Source organism: Maniola jurtina, chromosome 17 (assembly GCF_905333055.1).
Source record: "Maniola jurtina chromosome 17, ilManJurt1.1, whole genome shotgun sequence".
Lineage (NCBI taxonomy): Eukaryota > Metazoa > Arthropoda > Insecta > Lepidoptera > Nymphalidae > Maniola > Maniola jurtina.
Window position 1 is genome coordinate 6,692,955 of NC_060045.1, and position 26,370 is coordinate 6,719,324.

Genomic DNA, 26,370 nt, shown 5'->3' on the forward strand with positions numbered 1-26,370 from the left:
TGATATTATAATATGTGATATTAAAAGTCTGTCATTTTAAACAATTAAGTAGGTTCAATTTATAGGGATCTGACATAAGGATAGACAGACAGACAGACGGGCAAGTACAAATTCACCTAAGTGGATTCAGAGACCTCGTTTTGGTCGGTCAATTAAAAATTGTAACGATTAAATAGCTTGACTGAAAATAAAAAAAGACCATAGAGCCATGAATCAGCTTAGCTTGTACAATAACTAACATTATTTTATAAGGTATTGACATACAAATTTATCAATAGCATTATGAGGAATTTAGAGGCAGTAAAATTTAATTATATGACCGCGATTCAGTTAGTTCTATAATTATCGAGTCATTGGTCTTTTATCTTAGAGGAATTTCATCAACATAGCGAAATAGGTACGTTCTGTTTAATGTACATGTTTATGTACCTACTAATAATACCTAGTATCATAATATCGTTATCTAGTTATATCTAGACATTATTCGCAGAACTCGATGGACTGGTTTAGGCGGTGTCGTACGCTAGTTTGTTTTGATGATGATTTTTAGAAATAGAAATACTTAAAATGAATTTTATTCAAATAATTTATTACAAATACCTACCTACCAAATATACTTTTGAATCGTCAAATGTATCTACTACCTACCACTAGTTCGGAACGCCTTTCCTATCGAGAAAAACCAGTAAGAAACTCCGCGGTTGCTCTTTTCAGAAATTTGATTTACAATAATATTATGTCATGCGGCTTTCTGCCAATACTATGTACCTACCCAGTACCTACCTGTTTTTTAAAGATTAAGCCATGGATTAAGTATAATTTGAAGAAAACGTAATATAACACCTATCTAGAAACATTTATACTTACTTACTTCAGTTTTTTTAAAATTGAAAATCCACTATTTTACTGAAAACAAAACAATCATTTACGTACTTTTGCTTTTCCGCGGGAGCTTTTCCGGATTTTCCTGGGATTTCCACCAGGGAAAATGTTCCACCAAGGGAGAAATTAAACACGTTATGCCGATAAGAGGCGTCTTTAATACTCATCATATAATATGCGACGCATTGTCGCCAGTTACAAAAATGCTTACATGCAATTCATAGAATCTTAGTCGAGTACAGATGGTCGAGCCATAACTACGTATTCAAAAAATCATTTTTGTCTAAACGTAGGTATTAGAATTTAGACGAGGACATTTAGATAGAACTAGCACTCCTCATGTGGCACTAGCCGCCTAGCGTCTAGCACGTGAACTCTCATACAAAAGTTTAATGCTTACCAAATTTTTACTATTAGATAAAAAAAATATTTATTAATAGGGATATTATATAATAGGGATTTACTACTAGATAAATAACCCTATGAGCATAGAACCTATGCTAGATTTTTGATCAGCTGAGAGGAGACCCAAAGACCTACAAGCAATAAATATGCACTAAATGAGTCATAATAATTATAAAATGCGAATGTGAAGTTGTTTGTTGTTTTATAAATAAGTAGGTACAAGTAGGCAGGAAAGCCCTATAAATAAATAATATTTCATGATTCATTTGTTTCTAACGAATTAAATAAACCTTTGATAGGTTTTTGGCTCCATCTATGTCTGTGGTAGAGTTTTCTTTAGTTTGAAGCACTGTATAATATTACCTATAGTCCCTAAACTCTCAGATAGGTAGATAGATCTCGGATAGCAAAACATCATTATTGAAATCAGAGACGATCTGTAATGTATGAATGAGTCAGCTCCGTTGGGTCATATTTCCTAGTAGATATACATACTTACATAAAATACGCAACCGTTATAAAATAACAACAATGAGTCCAATTTATGTAACCTACTGCCTTTCAGTACTGAGAATATTCAACTCCACAGGCATAGATATTAGTTTCTAGAATATGTCTGCAAAATTTCATGGACTTTGGTTGCTTAATATTCAAATGAAATTGGAACTACGTTTGTATGGAGCAAGTGACGGAGAGACTCCTCAAGTTTGGTTCCCGGGTGGGTCTGATACAATTGGTATCTACTTCTTCGCTGGCTTAGTAGCCCGAAGAAGCTAAAGAAGCTAAAGGGCTAAAACCCAGAGCCGTAAAACCAGTTAATAAAAAAAAACCGAAGAAGCTATCGAAATAGGTAGAAACCACAGATCACTCATATTGGTAGAAACTCATGCCTGTCTTGCACCACTTTTGCTGATCGTCTCAAAACTTGAGGGAGAGGGTCACGCTTGATTCATTCAATGATATCTATCTATGTAGTACCTATCTACGTTTCATCCATCCCATGATATATGCCGACTGCCGAGAACGTTTTCCTATTGAAGGATTATCTAATAATATAATTATGCTCTTATCTCAGCATGATCCTCTTCCACTCTCTAGGTGTTCAACCCAGCCTTCCTTTTAAAAGCATGAAACAAATTATATAGTACGTAAGTACATGCTCAATAAAAACTACTTTATCCATCAAACAAATAGTATCTATGTATTAGATATTCCTTATATATAACTTTCTATATATAGCTACATAATTTACTGTATTTCTTATAATAGACTTATTAAACCACTTAAAATTACACCTTACTCACAGTCTTGGGGAACTGAAAGCTATTAGTGATAAACTGTTCAATGTCTATTATTACTTTGTACCTATGTGTATCTAAGTACGTAACTACAGATTTTTCGATACGTAAATAAAAATAAAATAAAAATATACCTATAGGTAGAAGTATAGGTGATAATATCCTACCTATCCACTAAATAATCCATTGAACTAATTTTTAGTGACTATAGACTCATTCTAGATTCGATTAGGTGGTATAAAGATAGATCAGTACCTACTTATAGGTAACTTAATTTACTACGATTAAGACTGGCAGAACAAGTCGATTAATTACTAACTACATTTTCGTAATTGGGTCGATATACGCCATCGTAATAACTATTTTAAGTATATATACCTACGCAGTCTTATCAAAACCGTTTAAACTTGTTTTGGATGTTGCTTTCAGTGACTCACAAGTCACATCGTCGCAATTATCGAAATATATTTATACTAGCTTATGCCCTTGATTTCGTCCGCGTGTGATACTCTACAAATTTCAAACCCCTTACCTTAAATATTACCCTAGGTCTTTATCGCACGAGAGCTTTTTTAAAGTCCGTTAAAAAAGCGTTAATATAGAACAATAAATGCATTCCCAAGTATCTGTTCACATGTCACACTTTGTATTGTCAGCGCAACGCCGGGTTTTAACGCAACGCTTTTTAACGCTCGTGCGAATTAGGGTTTAGGAGTTGAATTTTCAAAACTCCTGTCTTAGCGGATATGGCTACGTCATAATAGCTATCTAAATACATGCCCGATACGTCTAGTAGTTTGAGCTGTGCGATGATGATCAGTCAGTCATTCAGATTTTCCTTTTATATACGAGTAAGTAGGTATGTAGGTTTCAATGGTGATAATAAAGTGACTGTTGAATATTTCGATGCTTTTTAAATCTGTGAACGTAGAAATCTGTGAACTTATAAACAATCACCCATTCCAAAGGTCCCAAAATATGTTATTTTATGCACTTTAGGGATTTTACGAAACATAAGACTGGAAAGCGGAATGAGAGCGTATCGCCTCAGGCCTCGTTGCTAAAAATCGAGCAGTGTGCCGTCCTACCATTAGAAAGTGAACTAAGGTTGACAAAGGTCGGAAGCGATTTTCCAGCGTTTGATGATTAACGACCCTTGAACAGTTGACGAATTCCAACCGGAAAGAGAATTGGATTGAATTTCAGATTTTCAACACTAAATGACCTACTAACAAAATTTTTTGTAAAGCAAGGTATTTTATATTATTGAAAAGGCACTCAAAACAGGATGTTACTATAAAATGTCTAAATATAAGAACAGTAGATATCAGATTCTAAGTCACAACTCACAACCCCTTAGAGGGGTGTAAAAAATTAACAAATAATGATATGCATTATACAAGATGACAAGAAAAGAGATGAAACAATACAAAAACGAAGTATAAAAAAGAATTTTGTATAGTAATTAGATAAGGCTAGCTTTAAGTTTTATTGTAATATTTTCTTTAAAACGAAGACAATTATTAAAACGATAAAACGTGCGAGATACATGGTCATGAAGATGAAAAAAGTTAAAGCGGTATTTATTGCTTGAAGTACTATTAGAAATGACGGTGATTACAATTCGAAAGAGATCCAAAAGTTTAATGCTCTGATGAAGGTGCAGATGACTGATGACGAAAGACATAAGATTCTGTATAATCATGTTAACTTGTATAACATGTTCTCTTTAATTTGGATCAAACGAACGCGATATTTCATATTGTCCAAAATTTGAGAACGTTGATGATCGTGATGAAAGTGGAATCAAGGTTGGTGGAGATCGAAAGTCTAGATTCTTAGAATGAATAGCTAATTTCTTACAAAACTCTAACGCCCGAATTTGTAATTTTAATCAAATTCATAATGTGAAATAGAAATATTATTAGTATTCTATTGTATAATAACACTATATTAATCTCTCTTAAGAAATGGCAAGGATTTTTTAACTTTCGAAATATTCATGATATTGACGTCCGCATCGATATATCACCGAGCTTACTAAATCTAGCCGAATCCTTGATTTGATAAACTAATCCATACTTTGCATCTAATGTAATCATTTCACGTCTTCGTCTGGCTGTTAGGGTGTTCGGTCCACAATTACATTCGTATCAGATTTACTGTGATCATGAACTAGAAACTAGATGAATACAATATTTTTTCCTCATTCCCATCGCCTGTTTTATTAGTTTGTCTTCTAGGTACTTGTATAAAGATAAAATACAATTCAATATCAATTTTGAAGACCTAGGTAGGTACAAGACTGAATAACCGCTAAATACTTATAGTGCACTTTAGATTTTTGGACACTATCTCATATTATAGACGACTTTACAGTTTAGGTATTACCATGATGGCAAAAATCTGCAAAAAATGCACCGAATTGAGAACCTCCTCCTTTTTGGAAGTTAGTTAAAAATATTGGCACAGCCCAAGATCTAATTGTGACAGTACACAGTGGTGGAGACGCCTCCAAAATAAAAAAATCGGTTAAGTGCGAGTTGGACTAGCACAGGCAAGGTTCCGTACATAAGAAATAATACTTTTGAATTTTTTTTTTAATTGTCATGGCGTAAATTTTGAAATTTCTCGTATTTGTTGTTATAGCGGCAATACAAATACACATTGTGTGAAAATTTCAGTTTTCTATTATGGTTCACGAGATACAGCCCGCTGACAGACAGACGGACGGACGGACGGACGGACGAAGAGACGGACAGCGGAGTCTCGGTTAAAATCTATAGAGCGCGAGACTTGGGTTGGAGCTTAAACGAGACAGATTTATGCCAGCGGTATAGCGCTGTCTCGTTTTAACAGGGTCTAAATCTGAGCAAAGTCAAAGTGCGCTCTCTAGATCTCAGCCTCAGTAATAGGATCCTGTTGGCTTCGGGTACCTACGGAACCCTAAAAACACCGAAATGTGTTACGAAACTCAGGCATGGAATTCGATCGCGCGGACATGTGCGTTTTTACGCAGATAATAAATATAATTATAATTATAACACCGATAAACGCAGGAAAGTGTGTCAGCGTGGCCGTCACCACTCGTTTGGGCCACATTTCAATTTCCCTGCGTCGAGAATGAGACATAAATTAATGAACGAAAGCTTCATGGCTTCACCCCACTTTGTATCGTGCATTTCAATTATCATATTAGCTAATTCATTTCCACATGTCAGCATATTCTGCTGTTTAAAACATGATTAAGAGGGCTCTCTCCGTCACTCGTTTCATGCAATCGTAGTTCCAATTTCATTTGAATATTAATCAACCAAAGTACATGAAATTTTGCAGACATATTCTAGAAACTAATATCTATGTCTGTGGTTTTCCAGATTTCTATTAAAATATTCGGTTTCAAAGTTACGCGGTCTTAAAAATTTTCATACAAATCTTTGAGCCCCTGTAATTTTAAAACTACATATTTTTAGAAAAATCTAAAATACCACAGACACAGATATTAGTTTCTAGAATATGTCTGCAAAATTTCATGTACTTTGGTTGCTTAATATTCAAATGAAATTGGAACTACTATTGTATGAAACGAGTGACGGAGAGAGCCCTGTTAATGCCGGGTGCTGTGTGATTTATTGATAGGCTTTTGCTTCTTGTTATAGTGGAAAAATTCTTTGGGCGCGTTGGGCGATTTTGGGATGGGTAAAAATTTCATGGTGAGGCGTCAGCGACATGGAGTGTCGATAGATTAAAAACTAAATTAATGTTATGGTTTTAATTTAATAATAATGAATTTTAATTTTTGATCTGTACTAATACGAATTTGAAAATATAAAACAGAAACTACTTACTGTTGTTTTATTTTTTATTAATGAGGGTTCTAATGTAGAACAATCTAGAGATATGCTGGGTGGTAGCACCTGTTACTTTTCATTCTGGTACAAGATAAGTATAATCATAAATGGTTGATTCATATCATGTAATCTCCGGAACGAATGATCCGATTCATAAAATCCTTTCAATTATACTTTATAGCTCATAATCTCCGAGTGCTATATTATGCTACTAGCCGATGCCCGCGACTTCGCCCGCGTGGATTTAGGTTTTTGAAATCCCGTGGGAACTCTTATTTTCCGGGATAAAAAGTAGCCTATGTGCTAATCCAGAATATTATCTATCTCCATTCCAAATTTCAGTAAAATACGTCCAGTAGTTTTTGCGTGAAGGAGTAACAAACATACACACACACACACACACACACACACACACACATACAAACTTTCGCCTTTATAATATTAGTGTGATAAATTATTACTCCTAAAATATTACGCGGAAGAAATCACGGAAGAGTATAAATAACACAATATGAAACTACTAGAGGATGCCCGCGACTTCGTCCGCGTGAATGAAGGTTTTTGAAGATCCCGTGGGAACTGTTTGGTTTTTCGGGATAGAAGTTGTCTATGTCAATAACATGGACGCAAGTTACCTCGGTACCAAATTTCATACAAATCGGTTGAGCGGATGGGTCTTTAGGAATCCCGTGAGAACTCTTTGATTTTCCGGGATAAAAAGTAGCCCGTCCCCGGGATATAAGCTAACTCTGTACCTTTCGTCAGAATCGGTTAAACTGACGGGCCGTGAAAAGGTAGCAGACAGACAGACAGACAGACACACTTTCGCATTTATAATATTAGTATGGATTTACTTCAATGAATTGGAGTGGCTTATAATAAGCATAGCTCTATTGCTACCTACAAGTAAACATAAAGACAGTAAATAATATATACCTAGTAAATACATCAAGAAATAAGTAATACGAAATACGAGTATTTAAATATAGGTACTTTCCTTGCTCACAACCTGTATCAATATAGATCGTTCATTTAGTATTATGTCGGTCGCTTTTCTCGGTAAACATTATTTTAAATCGCGAACACAAATATCGGTCATTCACTCGTTTTTTACTCATTACCCTCTTTCTGCGGTATTAGGTAATCGTCTCATGTTTTCATTACAATAATATTGGCAACGAACATTGGTAGTGTCCACTGTCCAATATCCATACTCTATACATAATATTATAAATACGAAAGTGTGTGTCTGTCTGTCTTTCTGCTAGTTTTTCGCGGTCATGAAAGGTACAGAGATAGTCTGCATGTTATGGATTTCCTTCTCCACACGTTGAATCTAAGATTCTTTGCCTACGATTAGTGAATTTACAAAATGCATCGAATAAATGGCAAAATGTGATAAAAATTTCACTTTATTAAATTACTTATATAGTCGATTATTCCGCTCTAATCGATTAGAAATTCTCGTTAGTTGATTCAATATTCCAAAGGTAATAAACAAATTAAAATGGATATAATTCATCATTTATTAAATTATAAAATTAACTCCGGCCTTTGGGTGTATCCAAGATAATAATACCCAAGCAATTAATTTTCAATGATGCCTTTTTGATTACGCTGTGCAGTTATCATTAAAAGTTTCGAATTTTAAGGTTTATCTGAAATAATGATTTTTCAAAATTCTGAGGATTATCTTTATAATATTCACTACTATAAAAAATATACTCAATTCTGTATATTATAGTTGTAATATTATAATTTCTAAACAATTAGGTAGGTTTAATTAAAATATACAAAGGATCATTTAAATACCTCAAGGTACACCTTTATAAGTGCAGTATAACTGACATCGTTATTCTAAATGCTGCTGTTAGGTTTTTTCAACTACTAAAAATTTCCTATGTTAAAATCTAACCCTAGATCTAAAAACGATTTTAAAGCGCGATGGGAGGTCTTGACCTCTTGAATGAAGCGAGCCTATGGATGAGGCCGCGTGATGAAGTCGAGTAGGTGAACCTGAATTAAGTTCCGAAGAAGCTTCTGGCTAACCCATTTCAAAAAGAGTTAGAACTGATAAATTGTATGGAGCCAAGGGTTTAGACAAAAGTAGATGCCATTTTCAATCTAAACTACTTTTGACCAACATCCTTTTAACAGTTTGACTATCTGATTTTTTTGTAATGATTGCAATCTGGTATTTTAAATTTTTTTAATAATAAAATAATTACTAAATTACCGAGCAAAGATGCAGCGCCATCTACCCACACGCATCAAAACTAAAATGCAACGCGATGAAGCACCTTCTTTTACAAAGTAATGCGATGCTATTACGGCAGTCAGCGCTTTAAAGATAGTGTTTAAACCTTTCACTAGATGGCTCATTCCGGAATATAACGAGATCAAGACAATCAAAACAATGAAAAATAATTTTTAATTATTATTATGTAGCTAAATAATTTCTTTAAAAACTACTTTATACTATATAATCAATATTGAATCAGTGTTATATTTTTATGTTAAGTATATAAATGTAACTAACCGTCTGGAAGGCATGGATAATTAATTTACAAAAATACCACATTCATGTCAGCCAAGCCAGAAGCGAGAAAATCGCGGACCTAATATACCTACAAACCTACAACGATACAAACAGATATAGATAATCCCTTTTTAAGTTGATTAAAAAAACAGTAGATGCTTATCGTATAACCTAACCTAAGTAGGTACCTACCTACCTACCTATCTATTAAGAAATTTTATGTAAATCAGTTTTGAGTAAATAAAATACTTACGATAGTTACCTACCTGATATTACAAATTAAACTAGGTACCGTAGTGGACTTTTTGTATTCTGTTTCTGTAATAAGTTCATTGACCTTGTGCAGACCTGAAAGAATATTACGCCAAGCAGACCTACCTACCTAAAACATCTTCAGAATTTAACTACTTTTTTATGGCTTGCTTTTTCGTAAGAAATTCGTTAGGTACTTTTTAGGTAGGTAGGTACCTATAGCTTTCATAAGAATGATTTATCTACCATAACTTTATGTTTAAGTAAGGTAGAGTAGGTATTTATAGGTCTATAATGGTAAGATATTTATCTTAGGTAGAATACAATGATAGAATGTCAATGGTGCCTTCGTGCCTAATTATCATAATTTTACCGAGCTTTTTAAAGCTTATACGTCAGTAATTTAAATAAAAATAATTAAGCGAGCCTAATAAAACTTTTAAGCATAATACGTACCTATAAGTTCAATGTTAAGTTTTAGATTCTATACATTATGTTATTATCTCGGGCTAACAATGCATGGTGTCCACGTGAGTCCACGCACGTTAGCTCCGAGAGATTCCCCGGTAATCTTCGGGGAATTTAAAATACGCCCCCGACCCGACGAATGATTGACTTAAATAATAAATTTACTTAAATAAAATTCTTCAGTCAACCTCTAAAGATGATTATGGTTTTCAACCCCCGACCCAAAAAGAGGGGTGTTATAAGTTTGACGTGTGTATCTGTGTATCTATCTGTTGCATCGTAGCTCCTAAACGAATGAACCGATTTTAATTTAGTTTTTTTTTGTTTGAAAGGTGGCTTGATCGAGAGTGTTCTTAACTATAATTACATAATATCAGTCATTGGTATCTCCCTTCTGTTGCCTTTTCACGGCGCATTGCCATTTGCATCATCATTATCATCATCAACCCATCGCCCGCCTTACTAACTACTGAGCGCGGAACTCCTCTCAGTAATGAGAAGGCTTTGGCCATTGTCTACCACTCTGGCCAAGTGCGGATTGGCAGACTTCATACACCTTTGAGTAGGAACATCATAGACAACTCTGACACGCACCACAACTGCACTGAGGCGGAACTGCGCGTCGCGTCAGCGCCCCGCACGATATTCTAAATATAAAGATCTAATATAAAGATCGAATACCAGACCTCTCGAAATTAAAGTGAAAGAAATTTTAACTGCTATTAGCGATGATCGCTTTACTAGCGATACAATAACTACATTGGATAAAATACCATATTCAAATTGGATACAATCTACTCAGGTACATATTTCATAAAGATTTAATATTTTCGTAAACAATCTGGCAGGTATAACTATGTACCTAGGTAGATATTAAACTCGCATAAATTTTACGCAGAGTTAATTATAAGCAACATGTTTATCAACCGGAAAAACTGCAGAAGAATATTTGACGCTCGCTAAAACAAAGCAAAAGAGTTATCTTCGCGTTCCTTAGGCTGCGTTTCCATCGGAGATGAGATGAGATAGAGATGCAAAAAAAATGTGAACCCTTGTTTACCTAAGTAGGTACATTAAGTTAAGGTGAGCTAAGCTATGGAAATGTAGGCACTGATATAATGATTTACACATTCTAGCAAATCTCTTGTTAGAGGTAGCCTAAACAAAACTATTATAAAAACTTAACTTCGCTTCTTCCTATTAGAAATGAAATAAAATAAATTTCATTGCATGTAGGAGAGTCTGTGCCACTTATACCTACTATGCGAAGACTCTACCACTGGTTTGCAAAGGAGATTCTACTGATAAGAGCTGGCAAGAAACTCGGCAGTTGCTCTTTTCAAAAATAACAAAATGCTACATGTAAATATACAATACAATCAATGTAACTACACTATATTGTGGGCTGCTCAATTATTTTCATTTCTTTAATGTGGTGGCAGCCTACTGTGCCACCACGGATATGAAACCTTTTTCTAAGCTTAAATGAAGTATGGAAACATAGAGGTGTGTTGCACGTATATAATACGCCTATTCCCTGGCTACGCATTCTCGCTGCTCACACATAGCATTTGGTGGAAAGGCAGCCTATAACAAAACAAAAACGTTATAATATTATCTTCGCGTCCCTTAATATCAAAACGCGTCGGCCGTGTTAAAGCTGACCGCTTCTTGTTAGACGGGGCCTGTTTCATTTTTTCCTCCTTGATGATACAAGGCACCTACGAGTTTGTTAGCGTAACTGGAATCGGAAAGATATTCATGAAAGCTCTTGATCAAACGGACGGAAACAGATTAGAAGAAAGAAAGAAATGTCTGAGTACGAATTTTCATGTTATGTCTTTTTAGAAAAAAAATGTACGGAATAATTCAAAGTCAAAGTCAAAGTCATTTATTCAAATTGGGTAGTGGATACTATTGTACACTTTTTGATTGTCAAACAATGATGTAGTGATGATAATAATTAATTAAGTACGTTAACTTAAAATTATAATTGTAATTCATTTTTATGTAGATGATTATGATTAGTATACATTACCTATTAGATGATGCCCGCGACTTCGTTCGTGTTGATCTAGGTTTTTTGAAATCCCGTTGGAACTCTTTGATTTTCAGGGACAAAAATTAGGTCCCTTTATGTGTGTCTCTCCCTGGGATGCAAGCTAACTCTGTTTGGTACCTACCAAAAACGGTTAAACGGATAGGCCGTGAAAAGCTAGCAAACATACACACTGACTGATTTATATTATTAGTATGGATTAATGGACATACCTACGTCAATATAATATGATTATCATATTTTATCCTGTTGGTTCGTTTTGGGCGCGGCGGCTTGTTGTTTGGGCGGAGAAGGGGGAAGGGTGCGCGCGCGCATAACTCGAGAGTGACGTCACGAGGGACGGTAAAAACGCCATGAACCCAGGCAGTCAAGGCCTTCGACTTGCATTTACATTTTACATGTTGTTATATCGAATCGTGTTGTACGATTCCTTCGCATTTATTAGCTGTATCGCAGAACATGGTTGCATGTTGCGAGGTTTAATTTTTATTTGAAGGTTTCGGTTCCGATGTTTTATTTTATTTATTCCGTGGCCAACGAGAGAACAATCAGCGCGGACATGTTGATTTTCATGATTATAAATCAATAAAAATGTGATGTAATAATGTTATGTTAAAACTTGGCTTAAAAGGCCTAAACAGAGATGACCATCGCGGGCCAAGTTAACGTTTAGAAACTGTAATCTATAGAAAAACACGAAGAAGTGCAGTCGTTAAGTTCCATTCGACCATCCACTTCCAAACTTTCCATCAAATCAAATCATATCAATATACCTAGGACAACTAGTGTCTCAATTAGTCTGCTGCCACTGCACGGGTTCGGAATGCAGATACTCACACTACCTACCTACTGAGATGAGCCGGCAAGAATCTTAGACTGCAAGGGTCAGCATTCAGTCACTTCAATTAGCTATCCATTTGACGCCAAGACCAGGCTCATTTGGGAGGTCAAAAACTTGCTTTGTCTTTCAATCGATTATGAGTTTGCAGAGTTTGTAGCCACCAACAGCCACGGTCAGAAATTATATGGGGAATAGCGTTCACGTTCAAGCTCCATTAACATTTTAGGATCTATAAAATGAAAATAATTGTTTACTTAAGGAACCAAGCTATTAATCACTTTACTGAGTAGGTACATTTTGAACAGATTTTAAGGCTGTTAAACAATTTAACGGTTACCATTTCGTGGAAAAAATTACAGATATCTCCAGTGGCAGGCAGCACTTTTGTTTTTTGTGTCGACTGATGCCCGGAGCAGATTAGTTTTGAGCAAAGAGAACAAGACACGTCACTTTGGTGGAGATAAATTTTGTCTAGCCGCATAATAAAGCATATTATATAAACGTAATAAAATAAATTGCCGTTGAATGCACGGTCAAAATTGCCGTCGAAATGTCACTCTTGTAAGCAAATAAATCACTAAAAGATATCATCAGCGAAAATGAGACGACATAGCAGTAAGATGGATAAAAAGAATAATATACTAAGCCATTTGACATTTTAAAAACTATAATTATGTAATTAATCACTAGGTAACTACATAATTACATAATATTTACCCTAGGAGTGTATTTACAAAACATTAAGCCCCAATAATTCAAGTGTTAAAGGAGCGAGCTGAAATCCGAGAGATTTGGGGTTCATACCCCACCCGTTCCACAATTGTCGTACCTACTCCAAGCACAAGTTTTATGCTTATGAGTAGTTGGAGAAGAAAGGGGAATATTAGTCATGATAAACTGACTGTCAATCTCTAAAAAGAAATTAGATTACTTGGGTTATAAACCACGAAACAGAGGTAGCATAAAGCATCGTAGTAACTACCAGGATAACATGATTGAACCAAACCTTTTTTTTTGTAGGTGACAGTATGGGGCAACAGTACCGTCGCTGAAGTGGTCTGCGAGACGCTGCACGAAGCAGGAGTTGTGCTGACTGGATCTCCAACAGGGCCGCTGTCAGCTCCTCAAGTTTTGCCATTGGCTGAACCTCTACCACCGCCAGAAGCCACAATCGCTCCCCCAACTGCTCTACTATTCCTCGGAGGATCCAAAGCACCAGTGGAGCCACGTGCTTCTGCTATGTGTTTGGAAGGGGAAGTCCTAGTAGTTGAACATGAGCCACAAGCGTGGGATGGCAAAGACCTTGAAGTATTTCTGGCGTGGGAGAAAATTTACGGCGAGTTTTTCTTCGATGCACTCAGAATTCAGTTATTGTGACCCTCACTACCTTCGCGTTTGCTATTTATTATTCACAAAATTAAGTAGCCTAATTTTTTTTCGTTTTCAGTTATTTATGTGCGATCTTCATGTTGCATATGCATCTAAGCATGAACATTTAGGTCCTAGTTTATGCTTTTCGCTGTAGGGTACCAATGTCTATGATATTTAAAGTTGATAAATTAGGTCACCACATAAGTAAATTACCTTGCATTCAATATACGAGTACATCGTATTGAGTATTCAGATGGCAAACGAAGCGATGTTTGTAGAAAGCTGTTTGGCAATAACGAAACGCGTACGCACGCCATTGTCCGGTAATCTTTCGCAGAAACGACTTGTATGCAAACCTAATGTAGCTACCGTGAGACTCATATAGATTAGGAATGGGCATTTAGTTATCTCTACCACGAGCAACTGAGATATATCTGGCCACATAATTCACAATAACAAGTGCAAGAGACCTATATCCAGCAATGGACGTCTATTGGTGGATAATGATGATGATGATAGTAATATGTAGTAAAAGATAAAATATGATCAATTTACATAAAAGGATTGTCTCAAGTCTACTGATTGCACTTTTCACTCGTTAATCAATCAAATTGATATACATACCTACTTAGTTTGTTTTAAAAATGAAACACGGAGCACCCCTCTTTTTGGGTCGGGGGTTAATAAATAAATATTTACTAGAAAGATTCCAATTTACAAGAAGACAAGAGTACCGTGCCTACTCGTAACACATACATACCTTGATATCTTTGTAATGAATTACTATTGTGTTCAATGATAATAATTTTTTTTTTTGTTTACAGCTTCAACTTTGTTCTCCGCACTTGAACTCTATGGAAAGCCACTTTTACGCGCCGCTGTCATTACCAAAGAAGAATACCATTTACTATTTTATTACCTGGAATCAGTCTCTGAAGCTAGTGAGGCACTCACGCAAAGAATGAGAAAATATATCGATTCGGGTTTACTTAAGAATAAGAAAGAAACAGAGACTGAAGAACAAACCCAAGAAGACAATGTACGTGTCAAAGATGTAGAAAGAAAAAGCATATTAACAGAACTTATTCAGGAGGGAATACTTTCTCAACAGGATATTGACTTATCTTCTCTTATCACAGATAACGAATGTCCTGATGAAATTGTTATGAATAATAAATTAGACGACGATAACAGATCCAGCGTCTCGTCAGTATGTTCATCTTTTCGTAAAATTGCTGTCGATATTCCATTGGATAGTTGTGACTCAGTTATAGAAAGCCCTTCTATAATAGAAAGTAGTGACAATGTTACGACTGTCACCATCAGAAGCGGTGGTCAGTGTTGCGCAGATCACAGGATTTCTGCCGATGTGACCGATAACGTTTGGTCCAACGTTAAATGGGATTTCCTTAACCCCGCTGACTTTGGATACGATCAAGTGCCTAATGTAAAGAGAAGTCGTTCTGACTCTGCCATAACTGCTTTGCCAGTAACCAAAATACGGAACGAAGAGCTGTATGAAAAGTTGCACGATGAGGAGGGTGAATCGTGCGGGAGTATGACACCATATGAATCAATAGAAGATTTGTATGACTGCATTAAAAAGGCAGCCTACAACAATTTAGCAGCTGAGGAATCCTCCCCATCAACAGAATATCCGCCCGAAGCACATTATCAAGATTACTTCGAAAAATCAAGTGCTACTCGTCAAAGTTCTGCAAGTAGCGAGAAAAGCGGAACCTCGTCTGCATTTCCCTTTTCTAAATGTGGTTCGAGCGATTCAACAGGCGCATATACGTCGTGCGAGTCTACCAGCGGCGTTAGTTCTTTTATACCAAAAAATGTACCAGAGACCTTGAAATGTCGTGAACTACCGCCGCCACCAGTAGAAATTGAGATGAACGAGAGTATGATATTACTGAAGCAACTATTTATGGGTGAACTATTGGATGCGTATGGAGAATACTTGTCGGCTTACCCTTATGCAAGGGCGTTATTGCGGCGGAAGGCGAGACGGGATGAACACTTCGTGGCGTTGGCGGATATCAGGCGAGGTGCGGCGAAGTACACCATCAGTGACTATCTGGAGTTACCGGTAAGTTGCATGTTTTTGTTTAATATCATCATCATAATATCAACTAACGTACTCGCTTATAAAAGCACAGTTGAGTTTAATTCTTATATATTACCTTTTGTCATTTACTTTCAACAATATCTTTCTTATACAATAGGTTATAGGTACCTTTATAGATGCTTGGGCAAGACGATCCATGCAATGCGTGTCTGATTAAGTTTCGTCACAGGAAAAGTTGTAGCATTCAGTGTATGTAATGAGATGCCATCGTTTCTTTCACGCCTTTGACCTTAAAGCGGTTCGTATCAGTCGGCCGATGGAATGAAAAGTTCGTATCAAATGTGGTCATTACGTTTAATCGAGAACAATTCATGGAGTGTTGAATTGATTCAGTGATAGTCTCAGAGATGGTTGTCTATCGGCGTGTGGATTGAGAACATAAAATATATTATAGATATAGGTGACACATCGAGGGTAATAGGCTGGCATGATATGGGCTTGTAATGCGGAGGTAAGAAAATCGTATCAATATCACAATGTTAAATATGCATGTGGTAAGAAAAAGAGGAGAGGAAGATCTAAGAAAAGATGGATGGATTGCGTAGAAGAGGATATTCGTGTAAAATGGGTGACGGATATAATGCATTGACGGATGACAGAAGCGAAAGAAAGAAGAATAAGTGTTATGCCGACCCCATGTTATAGCGTGGGATAAGATTTATTTAATTATTCTATGGGATAAGATTCTATTTATTACCTTAAACATGTGTATATTAAAATGTAAAGAATTATTTCGCCTAGCATGTGTAGAAACTGACTGCTGATCTTCATAATGGAGAGGTCCATGAAGAAGATAGTAAATGTTACTGTCTCTCCGAGTAAGTGGGTTTGATGGCAGGCGCGACAATGATACGCGCGCGATGCGCACGCGCCGCCATTCAATGCTAATGGGCCGGAAGAGTGCCCGTGTAACTCTCTCTCCGAGATTACAGCCATTGTTTCACCACCACTTTGCCATCATTTCAGGTTTCATTCAACTAGATATTACCTTCTGCAAGTTACATAAACGAAACCATTCAAGTTTGCTGCTTTGATACCTTTTAAAAAAAACTAGTCCAGTTGTTGTTACGCATAAAGTTCTGTACGCATACTAGTTAATAAGCTCGAGGCAGTATACTAATATTTTTTATTTTTCATGTCTCTTGCATATGAAAAATAAAAAAGATTGATTTAAAAACATACCAAATCTTTTTTTTTCATATTTTACCATGCCTCTGCATAGCGGTAAGAGGTTTTTAGAATTGTGCTATTAAACAGGTCTTGAAATTTATTTTTAAACTTTTTGTGATACTACTTACACGTTGTTTGTGTAAATTGAAAAATGAGAAACTGTAAAGTTCATATTGCAGGGCACGTCTAACTACTTTTTGCAGTTAAACGCTTTTTAGAAATGCATCGTGCATCGCAACCACCAGACTTCTTGTCTGTATTTAACTTAGTTATAACAAGATATTTTATTATCGTAACCCAGATTTTACTAGTTACTTATTACTAGGAGCGGTTGTTATCTGATCTCTGTTACGTATGACTAAAACCATAGTTTTACTACTTGCCCAAACTAGTATCTAAAGTAAACTAGATTGCTGCGATTAAATAATGATAACTCATTTGTAGCCAATGGTACCTTTTTACGGGGAGCCAATGAGGAAATGCCTCTGTTATCAGTTAGCAGTTATCGCTACTTTCAGTTGTACTATAGGAAAGTGCTTCCTTAAGAATATTAGGTATAACCACTTAGATCTGACTGTTCCACTTTTATCAAGACGTAAAAATTGTTATCTCAATCAAGATGGTTCTCAAGAAAAATCCAAAACTAAAGTACCTACGTACCTATACAAATATAGATAATTTTTCAATTTTCACATAGAATAGACTAGAATAGAATAGATTTTTATTCAAATAAACTTTTACAAGTGCTTTTAAATCGTCAAATAATTTACCACTGGTTCGGAATGCCGTTCCTACCGAGAAGAACCAGCAAGAAACTCGGCGGTTGCTCTTTTCAATTCTTCAATTTATAATAATATTCCATACTATATAGATACATACCATTTCGATTAGCACATTATATTTCATTGAAATTGGTGCTTTTTTGTTATCTTACTAATATTATAAATGTGAAAGTTATGTTATGTAAGTTATGTAAGTGTGGATGTTTGGATGTTTGTTACTCAAGCACGGCAAAAACGGGTTGGGCTGAACTTTGAAATGAAGATAGATTATACCCTGGATTAGCACATAGGGTACTTTTTATCTCGGAGAATTAAACAGTTCCCGCGGGATTTAGAAAAATGTAAATCCACGCGGACAAAGTCGCGGGCATCAGCTAGTAAAGATATAAAAGTGAAAGCTAAGTTAGGGACTGAACACGAAAATATTATTCACTAGCGACCCGCCCCGGCTTCGCGCGGATAGCTTATTATAATTTTCGCAGGGATCTCTATTTTTTTGAAAACAAAATATACCCTATATCACTAAGGAATAATGTAGTTTTCTACTGGTTAAAGAATTTTCAAAATTGGTTCAGTAGTTCTAGAGCTTACTTCCTACAAACTTACAAACTTTACCTCTTTACAATATATTATTAACCCCCGACCCAAAAAGTGTTATAAGTTTGACGGGTGTATCTGTGTATCTGTATGTGGCATCGTAGCTCCTAAACTAATGAACCGATTTTAATTTTTTTTTTTTTTTTTGAAAGGTAATAATCGAGAGTGTTCCTAGCTATAATCCAAGAAAATCGGTTAAGCCGTTTGAAAGTTATCAGCACTTTTCCTTTCTTTTCTAGTTACTGTAACCTTCACTTGTCGGGGATGTTATAAATTTTTATATTACACTTGTGTATGAAAAACTACGAGTTTTGAAGTAAATAATACCTCTTTGGTTGTAATATAACACGCGTGGTTTGCTTCATTATAATAACAATATATGTATAACCCGCATGGCTACTTACATAAAGCGTTTACTTGTGTGTTCGTCGTGTGTTCGTGATTCAGATACTATCGCCACTCTGGTATTCAATGATATGTTATGAGGTTAGGGTTGATGACTCTTACGAGAATATTATGTAATTTTTATATCACCTTTGCTAATATTTGGCTTGAAACGTACAATTAATGAACCGCAATGAATATTAATTTATTTTAGAATGCATCTAATCTAATGACCTAGTTTATAACTACGTTTGTAATTGTGTAATACAGCGATTTGAAATTTTAACTTTTCGCTGGAAATTCATGCTGTCTGGCAAAAGTAAAAACGTCACTATTAACTTTGGATGTCGTACGATGACATCGAAAGTTAATAGTGTGTGTGTGTGTTTTCAGATTTGTAAAGAAATGACAACCCTACATATTTAAATACCATCTACAAACAATTGTCTGAAAAACACAATCGCCACGCATTGTAGCATAATTCACGAAGTCACCTTAATGTTTTATGTAATGAAAGAAAATTTCAAACTGTGTGTAAAATTGCAGGCCAGAATGTCAGAGTAACGTAGAGTGTGCGTTGCATAATATGCAGATTTCTACCTAGTTACTTCATAGAACTCATTTCTTCGTTTTTAATCGACAGCCTTTTTTCTAATCCATATTAATATTATAAATGCAAAAGGCCTATCCGTTTAACCGATTTTAAAGCGGTATATAGATAGCTTGCATGCCGGGAAAGGACAACAAATTATTATTATTCTGCAATATCAAAGAGTTCCGACGAGATTTTTCAAAAACCCAAAATTGCGCGGATGAAGTCGTGGGCATCATCTAGTAGGTTTTATATAACAAAGTAGAACACCGACAAGGTGCAATCAGTCGTTCAATTTATACATTTAGTTCAATTTGTTTGATAAATAGTATATTTTTTAGGGCTCCGTACCACAAAAGGTACCACAAAGTGATCCTATAAGGGTTCCGTTTTTGAACCCTTATAGGATCACTTTGTTGTCTGTCTGTCTGTCTGTCTGTCTATACGTCCGTCCGTCCGTCGTGCTTGTCAAGAAAACCTATAGGGTACTTCTCGTTGACCTAGAATCACGAAAGGCCGGTAGGTAGGTCTTATAGCACAAGTACAGGAATAAATCTGAAAACCGCGAATTTGTGGTTACATAATTAAAAAAAATTAAAATGTGTATGTGCAAAATGTTGGAAAAAATACCCTCAGTGCGCGAGTCTGATTCGCACTTGGCCGGTTTTTTAGGATACATACGAGTATGTATAGGTTAATTGTCGGAGGTACGTTGGTTCCTGCTGAAAACCAGCGCTGCAGCTCCGTACTGAGTGGTAAACCTTATTTGTTTAACGATTAATTTATTTAGGAAATACTTTTTACTTACATTCTGTTAGCATAAATTGTAAAAGGTTTGTCAACAAATAAAAGTTTTATCTATCTATCTATCCATCTATCTATCAATCGGGCAACATAATTTCCCTCTATTTCCCTCTATTATTTTAAATAGCAGGTAAGTAAAGGTAGGATCGATGAAGCAAATTCAACAAAAAATTTCAACGATGCTCAGAATTTGCAAGATTTTAGTATAAAATAAAAATAAACTGGTTGGCAATGGAAGTGTGAACAACAATTTCATTCCACTTTTTCTGGCTTTAAAAGACCATCTCAGTTTTTGCAAGTACCCATTGAGGAAATTCGTTTATTTTGATTTCAAATATTTTAAATTTCGTCAAGTTCGCCTAAAAACCGTAGCCAAAGCAAAACTTTCATATATTTTCCTTACTTTTTAACCCCCGACCCAAAAAGAGGGGTGTTATAAGTTTGAAGTGTGTATCGTAGCTCCTAAACGAATGAATCGATTCTAATTTAGGTTTTTTTTTGTTTGAAAGGTGGCTTGGCTTGATCGAGAGTGTTCTTAGCTATTATCGAAGAAAATCGGTTCAGCCGTTTGAAAGTTATCAGCTCTTTTCTAGTTTTCTTATAGAGGTTTTTGTGTCGGGGGTTTTTTAAATTTTGAGTTATTAGTTCTTATGTACAGAAAGTGAATAATAATGATTTGAGGCAGGAAACCGAGGCAGGCCACTAGTTTATACTATATGCTAACTTACAATTTTGATGGCCCCCCATTTCATTGTTTTTTTAGATAAATAAGAAAAATATATTTATATTCGTACTCTATAGTACTCAATGAGTTCTAGACAATGATACCCCACATGCTATGCTAAGATTTAAAAAAAAATCGGCTTCTTTTTCATGTATGGGAGCCCCCTTGAAAAATATAATTTATTTTTTCTAATACAGTATTTGGTTTTGGGTCAATGATTTACACCAAATAAAAATTTCAGGTCTATAACTCATTCAAACCTAAGAAGGTACGAGCTAGAGACCTGTGATACGCGGACAGACAGACAGACAGCAGAGTGATATTAATAGGCCTCCATTTTTATCCTTTGGCTACGGAACCCTAATAAAAACGCGTCGCGTCCGTATCCAACTGTCCTCAATGGAACTAATTTGCAAGTTCTGCGCCAATCTTCACAATCAGAGTCTTTTTATAGCTCATGTAGATAGGGTCCATACTCCATACCATAAGAGAAGATTTTCTCTCCAGCATTTAAGAGGGGTCTCTCCGTCACTCGCTTTATACAAACGTAGTTCCAATTTCATTTGAATATTAAGCAACCAAAGTCCATGAAATTTTGCAGACAAATTCTAGAAACTAATATCTATGTCTGTGGTTTTCCAGATTTCTGTTAAAATATTCGGTTTCAAAGTTACGCGGTCTTAAAAATTTACGTACAAATCTTTGAGACCCTGTTATTTTAAAACTACATATTTTTAGAAAAATCTAAAACACCACAGACACAGATATTAGTTTCTAGAATATGTCTGCAAAATTTCATGGACTTTGGTTGCTTAATATTCAAATGAAATTGGAACTACGATTGTATGAAGCGAGTGACGGAGAGAGCCCTGTTAAATGCGGCTTTATTTTAGCATTCCGATCACGATGCTCTCCGCAATATATTCACACTAGCATAGTCGTGACATTTACAAGGGAGTATTATTCAGGACAGGTCTATAAAACGGGCCAACTTAATTCCAGTTAAAAATCCTACGGCTACCACATACTTCGCTTTAGCATATTTTACAAGGTCTTTGCTGCATGATACCTACGCTAAATACGAATTTCAAACTTTAAATAATAATACTTATTTAGACTTTTCACCATAGATTCGTTAATTTTCATTGGTTCTCTGACATGATTTCAGTAACTAAAAATGACTAGACGATACCAATGACTTCATTATGCATGGATTTAAGTTTTTAAAAATCCCGTGGGAACTTTTTGGGTTTTCCGGGATAAAAGTAGCCTATATTCGTCTCCGGGATGCAAGCTATATCTGTACCAAATAAAGGATACTCGCGACTTCATCCACGTGGATTTAGGTTTCTTAACAACCCGTGGGAACTCTTTGATTTTCCAGAACAAAGAGTAGCCTCTGTCCGTTCCTGGAATACATGCTACAAGTATCTCTACGAACGTCAAAATCGGTTAACGGTTGGGCCGTGAAGAGTTAGCAAACAGACAAACAGACACATTTTCGCATTTATAATTTAGTATTAATATATCATAATATAAATAGATTTGGAATAATTTTGATTGGATTTAAATGAAGGTGTTATTTTTTACATACATACATATTTAAACGTCAGCGTAGTCCCTTTGGTTAGAGGCACCGGTACCATTCACTCTACTTGCAAAGATGAGAACGATCCGTTACGAAGCCGTGTAGAAGCCAATTAGGGATATGGATGTGTCCTTCCACAGCTGCCATACATGGTTATAATGATGTGAGATAGAATAACACTTTCAGATTAACGTGTCAATCTCAGCATCAAATAAGCGGGAACCTATGTTGGAAATCCTCTCCGGCAATTCATACTAAAGGCTGGGCCAGACTGTTTTAAACAAGCCCTCCACATCGGTCTCCAACGGTGGTTTACAACAGTGTAAACACTTGTTTGCAACGAAAATTCGTTTGATCTTCAACAACCTCTGTGGACGATCCATCCATACTAATATTATAAATGCGAAAGTGCGTCTGTCTGTCGGTCTGCTACGTTTTCACTGCCCAACCGCTAAACCGATTTTAATAGAATTTGCTACAGACTTGGGAGACATCCCGGGGAAGGATAGGTATAGGCTACTTTTTATCCCAGAAAATCAAAGAGTTCCTATGGGATTTAAAAAAAACCGAAATCCATGCGGGCGAAGCCGCGGGCATCCTTTAGTATTATATAAGTACGAAAGTGTGTCTGTCTGTCTGCTAGCATGGCCTATGGCCTATGGCCACGCGGACGAAGCCGTGGACATCATCTAGTATGTACTTAATTATTACTTTCTTAAAATCATGTAAACCTTTCTAACAAAGGTGATGAGCCAGATATTTCTTTAGTATGCATTAGCTTGGATAGGTCGCGTGGGCCTGAGCCTAGGGTCTATTAATTTTAAACTTGTACATACCACAGAACCTTTGTGTTCACATGCTCGCATACAAATTGTTACAATTGACTCGTACGGCGTATACGGAAAGCCTACAAAGTTGTATTCATTCAAGTGTTTGATATGAAATCTCAATAAACTTTCAACTGATGTCTATGTACCTAAACATATCAAGAAAGTTGCATGTGCACCTATCTACATTTCCTTGCTCTCATTAAAATTTTCCTTTTGTTAACCCCCGACCCAAAAAGAGGGGTGTTATAAGTTTGACGTGTGTATCTGTGTATCTGTCTGTGGCATTGTAGCTCCTAAACGAATGAACCGATTTTAACTTAGTTTTTTTTGTTTGAAAAGTGGCTTGATCGAGAGTGTTCTTAGCTATAATCGAAGAAAATCGGTTCAGCTGTTTGAAAGTTATCAGCTCTTTTCTAGTTTTCTTATAGAGGTTTTTGTGTCGGGGGTTTTTTAAGTTATTGGTTCAACTATTTGAAGTGTCTATCTATCCATTTTAATTTATTTAAACTGTTTAAGTACCTGACCATCATACTATTATGACGCAGACACGCTACGGTAGTGAATTAAAAAAATTGATATTTGACTGCAAAATAACCAGATACCTAAGAATATCTAAATAAACACGAATCATGAATTATTTTAGAATCCAAATATCTGCCGTTACCTCCGGAGCGGAAATTCCAAACATGTTCAGTGTCTATGGTTAAAAGTATCTCTGATGTGCTAGGCCATCTTGGCTCGATTCTAATAAGTTTTTTTTTATTTTTTACTAGATAAGGCTCGTGACTTTGTCCGCGTGGATTTAGGTTTTTAAACATCCCGTGGGAACTTTTGATTTTCCGGGATAAAATATAGCATGTGTGATTCAGGATAAGCTATCTCCATTCCAAATGTCAGTCAGATCGATTGAATCTTCGAAAATCATTCACTTGGATTTAGTTTTCTTAAAAATCCGAAGGATCTCTTTGAGACCAAAACTAGCCTTTGTCCGTCCACAGGATGAAAGCTATCTCTGTATATTTCCGGTGAGAAGTTAACAGACAGGCAGGCAAACATACAGCCACACTTTCACATTTATAGATTAGTATGGATAAAAGATACACTAACAAATCTATCTAGACTCTATCATAATTGCGTCAACACTCCAACACCCACCTAGCACGTATATTATGTACTTACTTGTCTTGCAACTTCAACTTGTCACTGCAGCGTAATATAAACTAGAGTGTCGTATTACTTTTTCGCAAAATAGCACACTAGACAAAGAAAAGATTTTATCACGAGTGCGATTTTTTATATGCACTATAATATAAATAGATAAAACTACTTTACTGACTGAACTAAGGAAAATCCGCAACTTGGGCCTAAAAAGCTTTTATAAAGCCTACTATCTGCAGATTATATGTATAGCGGATTTTACAGTCTTTTCTCGTCTCTATGCACATAGGAGATTTTTTTAATGAATCTATAACTGTACCATCACACTAATATTATAAAGGTGAAAGTATGTATATGTGTGTGTGTGTGTGTGTGTGTGTGTGTGTGTGTGTGTGTGTGTGTGTGTGTGTGTGTGTGTGTGTGTATTTGGACGGATTTGGCTGGGAATGGAGATAGATTATATCTTGGATTAGCACATAGGCTACTTTTTATCCCGGAAAATCAAAGAGTTCCTACGGGATTTCGAAAAACCTAAATCCACGCGGGCGAAGTCACGGGCTTCGGTTAGTTTATCTTAAAATAACGTAAGAGAGTTTGAGACGGATTTTGCATGTTATGTATCGCACTCAATTAGACTAGGGGCTCGATTTTAGTTTGGGATAGGTGATACAAATGAAAATCGGTATGTCAGCCTCCTAATACTCCTATGTGAGTTTGAAGGAAAATGTCGCGTGAAAAACCTGCATGCCAGAAAATTCTCTATAATGTTTTCAAAGATGTGTGAAGTTTGCCAATTCGTATTTGGCCAACGTAGTAGAGTAATCCTTCTCATTCTGAAAGGAGACCCATGCTCAGTAGTGAGCCGGCGATGAGTTGATGATGATGAGATACAAATTAGCTATGACCTTAATCGCCCAATTTTACAATCACAATGAAAGTTTTAAATTTATTAACGCAAGACATATTATGTCCCTACTTTGTTTTTTAAAAATTAATAATATGCTTAACAAGATTTTGTCTGTTAAGGTAGAGCCAAATAAAAATACTAAGCCCCATTATGCTTCGAGTTTATCTATCGTAAAATTGATCGACACAAAATGGCTGTGCCTACGTGAGGTGAAGTTAAAAAAGTGTCTGGAACGAATATAAAACATAATCAACGTAGTAAATCACGAAACAAGTGTTGTTCCTTTTTGCGATTTTCGATAAACTCATAGCTCGTAGGCAGAAAAGTACAAAAGAGAGAATTTTACATATTTTAAAGTAAGTACAACAACCATAAACAAAATTTAAAAATTTAAAATAGTCTAAGTTTAGAATGCGTTTCTTCAAAATATTTATAATTTTGATCTATACGCCAACAATCTCCCATCATCGATATTTTGGAATCTATATATTTTTTTAATATAAAGAAGTTCATCAACATTCCATCAACACAGACTAGGGTAGGTAGGTAAGCTAAGCTACTCCAAACCAAATTATAAACTTAAGTAGAGAAATTAGAGCAAATCAACACTTTCTCAATTCCATGGGAATTTTGTAGAGCACAGAAGGCACCTAAAAGCTTCTAATCTAAGCTACGTCAAGGTGATAATGAAACTGTAACGAGAATAAACTTAGGCCCGGTTTATACAGAAGTGG

The 26,370-nt window shown here is 35.8% G+C and overlaps 1 protein-coding gene across 1 annotated transcript in view; it reads left to right on the plus strand.

Moving 5' to 3' along the window:
- The window catches only part of LOC123874122, a 179,100-nt gene that overhangs the window by 42,858 nt on the left and 109,872 nt on the right, over positions 1 to 26,370 (plus strand). The window contains exons 2-3 of the mRNA XM_045919308.1: positions 13,616 to 13,931; positions 14,791 to 16,061. Coding sequence (XP_045775264.1) covers positions 13,616 to 13,931; positions 14,791 to 16,061 — 1,587 coding nt within the window. The remainder of the gene's footprint in view (positions 1 to 13,615; positions 13,932 to 14,790; positions 16,062 to 26,370) is intronic.